Raw genomic sequence first — 5906 nt, 5'->3', positions numbered from 1 at the left:
TATTAACAGGTTATTTTTTTCCAACACAAGTATGTGGGTTTGATTTGCACAATTTGCTTTGGATCTTTTGAGGCAAGACTAAGTGAAAGATTTTTTTGAAGTGTAACTGAAAGAATACAATTTTGTACTTGATGCTGGATGACTAGCGCGAGTAACCATTACAGACACCAGGAATTTGAAGGTAAATGTTTATTGAACAGGAAAAATGCTTGAATGATTTGTCTGGAGGAGGGAGAACTCCAAGCCAGGACCGGATCTTCACTGGAAGACGGTGTGTAGTCAGATTCTTGCTTTGTTAAAAGGATAAAGCAATCGAGGAGAGGTACGAACACCACAGATCTGGTGGTTGACTGCTTGGTGTTTCAGAGGGTCAATTGTGATTAGTAGTGTTACTCTCCTTAGCAGGAGGATATGGATGGATTGTGGACAGGCAGGCAAGAACTGGAGAAGGGCCACAGGTGGGTGATCTAAACAGGAGCAGCAAGGAGGATGAGAGCAAGACCCCGGGAGAGGAAATCCACACGGCTGAAGGATCAGCGTGGAAGGAGAAGATCGAAGGGAAGTTATGTAACAAATCGTTTGTTGTATAATGGAACACAGACTCTGGTGTAGTTACCAGGAGTAGTAGTTAACCATCTGGCGTCTGTCTCTGGAAATCCACTCCACCAGATCCTGTTTTTATATAAGGGTAATTCACACCACCTGGAAGCTGCACCTGCTGATCACACCTTACAGAGGAAGAGGAGAAGCAGAACCCAAGAAGCAGCACACCAGTCCGTTGGTATGACAGTACTTGTACTAAAGAATTTGAAGAGATGTAACTGCTGTCTTTTATTTTTGCTAGACCAAAAAATATATACAATTACAAAATATAAGCTAGAGGAGTTTTTCACAGTTTCAAGTTACAAATAATTTTGCACCAAAAATACATCCATACCAAACTGCAGACAAATCAGTGGTACATGCAATTTTCATATTTTTAGGGCTTTGCAAAAGTTGCAGCAGAAAAAAGCTCAACAGGATGAAGGCTTTCAAAACACCCATTGAAGCTCCCAAGACTTAGACCAATCTCTCTTGGATCCATGCCCAACAATAAACAGGAAGGCAGTCATCTTGAATTAATCTTGCAATTTTGATGGCTTATAACCTATGCTTGATCAAATTAATTCTAGAGATTTTAAGGTACAAAAATTGGAGTTTACTCATAAGTCATGGGGGATGTAAAGTTATCAAAATCCTGACTTTTTGTGCATCTCATAATCAGGCCTCAAAATTTGACTACCCGCCAAAGGAAAAAAAAAAAACTGTTACAACTCTTAGAAAAGCATGTCTTTGAGGCTCGTGACAACAGGAAGTGGAATGCTTTACTCTGAAAGGTTCATATTTAGTCCCCTTTTCCTAATCAACATATAACTTTGCCCAGTGACAGAAGACAAGTGCATGTAACTTGTTGACCAAGCCCCTTAAAGTCATTTAAACATGGTTGAAAAGTTTCCTATTCGTCTAATCTGGCATATATACAAGAATATTAATGTGAGATTAAAAGTCTTTTTTTCCCCAAAAATTTACTTTGGCACTTCTGGCCTTTTCACAGCAATCAGACAAAGAGAAGGAGAGGATGATATACAGCAAAAATCTAAAGGTTGGGAATCAAACCCAGAACAGCTGTTCTGCAGACTACAGCCACAATATTTAACTTTGGTTTAAATATTCCCACAGCTGTATACTTCATCTGGTGTTTTTCTTTGTTTTCATAATGCTGTTTGTTCAGTAATGCTGTCTGTCACATCTCTGGATTTTTAACGGCACTACAGTATTTCTGATCAACTATGAAAATATTTTATTTTTCTTACCGACAATTATGTGAGTAATGCAATCTATCAAATGAGCATGCTGAAAAGAAACTATGAAACAAGCCAGCGTTTGCTGATGTTCTCATTTTATTCATTTTTTTTAAATCCATGGATAAGTGACATGACACGATTAAATATGAAGATAAAGATACCATTTATAATTAACGCACTGGTCTGTTCATTATGAATTGTTGAAACCTGAACTTTTCTATGTAGAATTGTTTCATCAAACACTCTCTGATGTCTTTAGCTCGTAGGCAGTATATGAGTGGGTTTATCATTGGAGGGACAAGGCTGTAAAGCATTATGATTACTATTCGGAGATCAGCACTAAATTTAATTCCARCWTRACTRGYAAAATACACAAAACATCGAGGTACATAATAAAGTGAGATRATTATCAGTTGAGTACTACATGTTGACAGAGACTTTCCACAGTTTCCCAAATTTGTTACTTTACTTATTTCTATAAATATTGAACAGTATGAKAAAAKTATAAAGGCCAGAGGTCCTAACAGTGTAATCATTGCACCCACAAAAGCTGGAAACGAATAAAGGGTTCTGTCTGTGCAGGCCAGAACTGTCACTCCARTATGATCACAGTAACAGTGATTGATTATGTTTGATGCACAGTAAGGAAGAGGATATGCTCTAATCACCATCATTAAAGGRRMTGCAATAGCAATAATCCATGCAGTCACACTGAGCGTRTGGACTGTRAATKTTTTAACAATAGYTGWATATCTGAGWGGATGACAGACAGCACARTACCTATCAAAAGCCATCAGTGCAAATATAAAAGAATTTACTGAGCCAGAATAGTGAACAAGGTACATCTGGACAAAACAAGCAGTAAAAGAAATGCTCCCTGATTGAAACCAGTATCTACTGATGATTTTAGGTAAAGTTGTTGTGCTGAAGAGAAGGTCACAGGCAGACACATTTAAAATGATGTAGTACACTGGTTTATGAAGACTCTTGTTGGTTGCAAATAAGTAAAAAACTGTAGCATTTGCTTTCACAGTTACCACATAGACTAAGAATAATACAGCTGAAGCGAGACCATAATATTGTGGATGGAGTCCAGGAAATCCAGTTAGTATGAATTCAGTTACTCTGCTTTCATTCCCCTCTGACATGATCTCGAAGAAAATACCTTTAAAAACTGAAAAGCACAGAATGAATCAAACTGAATCCTTATTTGACATAAAAGAACATGCTTTGCAGTAATTAGTTCTGATGTAACTGATCACAAATTATTGTTCTGTTGTAAACTATTCATATAGTATAACTATTGATGTCAATTTTGATATCCTTGTTTACTACTTTTATTCTGCTAAGTTATGGGTTGTCATTCTAATAAATAGGTGTAGATGTAGCTTATATTGCTAAATTTGTATTTAGTTCTTTCATTTCACACATACCTTTCACAAAAGTTGCACCTACGTTCTCTGATTTCTCACCAGGTGGTTGTCTGCTTAAAACCCTCCTTCAATACACCTTTTAATGCAGGCAGAGTTATTGTTCATCCTCTTTGCTTTCTCTAGGGATTTCTGATGTTTTCATTTTAGTTCTCATTTGGGTGATAGTTTTCAAAATGTTAATTTGGTAGTTTTACTTTTACTTGAGTACAATTTTGTATGTGTATTTGTACTTTTACTTAAGTACATTTTTGAGTACTTTCTCCACCACTGCTTGCCGGGTATTTTTGAAAAATTTGCTTGGAATTAAAGCCTTCTTCTTCCTAATCGTTCATGGAACGTACATATGGTGTCTGGTATTTTACTGAACTCTTTCAAATACACCAGATGGTTTTCACAACTTGTCTTACTTTCCTCTAACTTGTTTGATACTTTCTAAAGTGTCAGGAAAGAACTTCTTCATTAAATTGTAGAAGATACCTTGCAAATACTGTTACAGATTTGGAGAAAGTATCTAATATACTTTCTCTAAATCTATCCAAAGATAGACCAAAAGAAAGATGGACCCTTTGGATCTATCAAAGATCCAAAGGGTACGTGAAGAAAATTAAATCTCTTTTTATATAGCTTCTGCCTGCACAATAATTTAGTATGCTTGCCTTATCGGCTATAGAGGACGAATAAATATTTAGCTATAACTTCATCTGCCTAGCTGTAAGCTCATCTGTGAATAAAAAAAGTAGATTTGTAAACTTCATAGTGACATTTTATGAAGGTAAACAAACATAAGGGGTAAAGTAGAAAAAAAATCAGCAGAATTTTCTAATTGATGTTATCCAGCTTTTTGGACTTTTCCTTGAAATGAATATTAAAATAGTTTGTGGAGAGTGACATGAATTTGAAAACAAATCCCCAGAGAGCTCAATGGAGGTAAAACACAGATTTAATAATGCTAATGGTTTGGGAATCCCACTAGGGTAAACAACTGCATTTTATGATAAGCCCAGTGAGTATTTAAAGTGATGTTAATAGAGGACTGCTAATATCCCCAGTGTTTAATAGAGGTCTCAGAGCATATGTTTCGTCTTACCTGAGTGGATTTTGTGAACCACACAGCTCCCAAAGTCTATGTAAGTCATAAGTACAGGATGTGAACATCGTGAGAATTTTAAACTATCATAGCTTTTACACATTGTGATTATCATTATTTATGAGAGCAATAGTTTTAGCCTACTAATGTTTCACTTCTTTTTGTTAGAGGTGTAGCATTAGAAAGAGAAAAATAGACTAATGCAACTATTTTGTGAATTTTTTTTTCTTCAAATAATTGATTCAAAATTTTTTCATCTTTTTAACATTTATTTTAGAGATGCTTATTGAAGTTGAAACATTTTGTCACTTTCTGCAAGTTTTCAATTGTTTGTGCCACGTGTCCACATGGAAATAGAGTATTTAAGGGAACTAAAAGAGTAAAACAGATTCCAGAGTGAAAAGTTCACCCTTCCATAATCCCGTGGATAGCAAAAGTGCAACTTTGTGAAAATGCTAATCTTTTAGCCCACCTTTGACCTGACCTATAACTCCAAACACATCATACATGTAACACAAACAGTGGCCGACTACATGTTCATGACATTGAACGTGTAGTCTACACATATTGTTGTGTTGACTGTTAAACCTGTGCAGGCTTTATGTACATGTCCAATACTCTATTTTTAGCACCACTTGCAGGAGTAAAAATTGTGTTTTGAGTCATTCTTGATGTCTCTGTGTGGATGAAACTTTTTTTTGCATTGTGGGTGTTATTTTGAAACTGACAACATTTTTTGAGAAAAACATTCCTCTGTATTTGTGACTAGGATGCCAGTGAACGTATATTTTGAATGTTAAACATTTAAAATCTTTAAAGAAAAGAATTTCTTTAATACACAAATATGTAACATCGGAAAAACTTGTTTGTACAAAAGTTTTAACAAGGAACAACGTTGCATAAGATTGTTTTCAGTTGAGAACTTTCTTACTCTCCTAAGATGCATTCTGGGTAAACTAGCACACTAATTACACCCTTGAGATGACGACTGGCATGAGACCTCAATTAGCTTCCTCATAACATTCATGTGTGCTGGTTTTTTTTTTTTTTTGATTGTGTAAGGTTTGAAAACAAAACATGAAAACTTTGAACTACTGTAAACTCATTTGTCACAAATTGAATAAGACTGCTAAACAAAAGGAATAAGGGATGAAAAAATATTTTATATGGAATTTATTGGTGAAGAGTGAAAAGAAAATGTCTATACATGTACATTTATTTGTGAAGATAAATCCTGCAGAAATTTTACAGTGTAAGACTGAGAATTGAATTGAACATAACTGAATTGAATTTAAATGAGTTGCACTCCTTTCCCCTGACTCAGCTCCTTCAGACTAGCCAGCAGCAATTAGCAAGCATCTGGTGGAACTGCACATCTACTGAGATCATTAAACAAGCTACTTAGTGAAATGCTGGTAAAAGAGATATTAGAGGAGAGATGTTATGATGACTTCCTTTTAAAGAGAAAGAGGCCCAATTTGTAGGTGCTAAATTACAACAAGTTTATTTTACGTTGTAATGGATATGTAATGAATATATATA

The 5906-nt window shown here is 35.3% G+C and overlaps 1 protein-coding gene across 1 annotated transcript; it reads right to left on the bottom strand.

Moving 5' to 3' along the window:
- Positions 1–1725: 1725 nt before the first annotated feature.
- Positions 1726–3293, bottom strand: LOC103474959 (olfactory receptor 2AT4-like). The gene is made up of 2 exons (XM_008426256.1): positions 3278–3293; positions 1726–3018 (listed from the first exon to the last, which is right to left on the bottom strand). Exon 2 carries the CDS (start codon positions 2990–2992, stop codon positions 2015–2017), a length of 978 nt encoding a protein of 325 aa, XP_008424478.1. The 5' UTR covers positions 2993–3018; positions 3278–3293; the 3' UTR covers positions 1726–2014.
- Between the last annotated feature and the right edge of the window lie 2613 nt (positions 3294–5906).

Source organism: Poecilia reticulata, linkage group LG13, assembly GCF_000633615.1.
Source record: "Poecilia reticulata strain Guanapo linkage group LG13, Guppy_female_1.0+MT, whole genome shotgun sequence".
Classification (NCBI taxonomy): Eukaryota; Metazoa; Chordata; class Actinopteri; order Cyprinodontiformes; family Poeciliidae; genus Poecilia; species Poecilia reticulata.
Note: the sequence above shows the minus strand (reverse complement) of the source record. Positions and strands in the feature narration are given on the sequence as shown.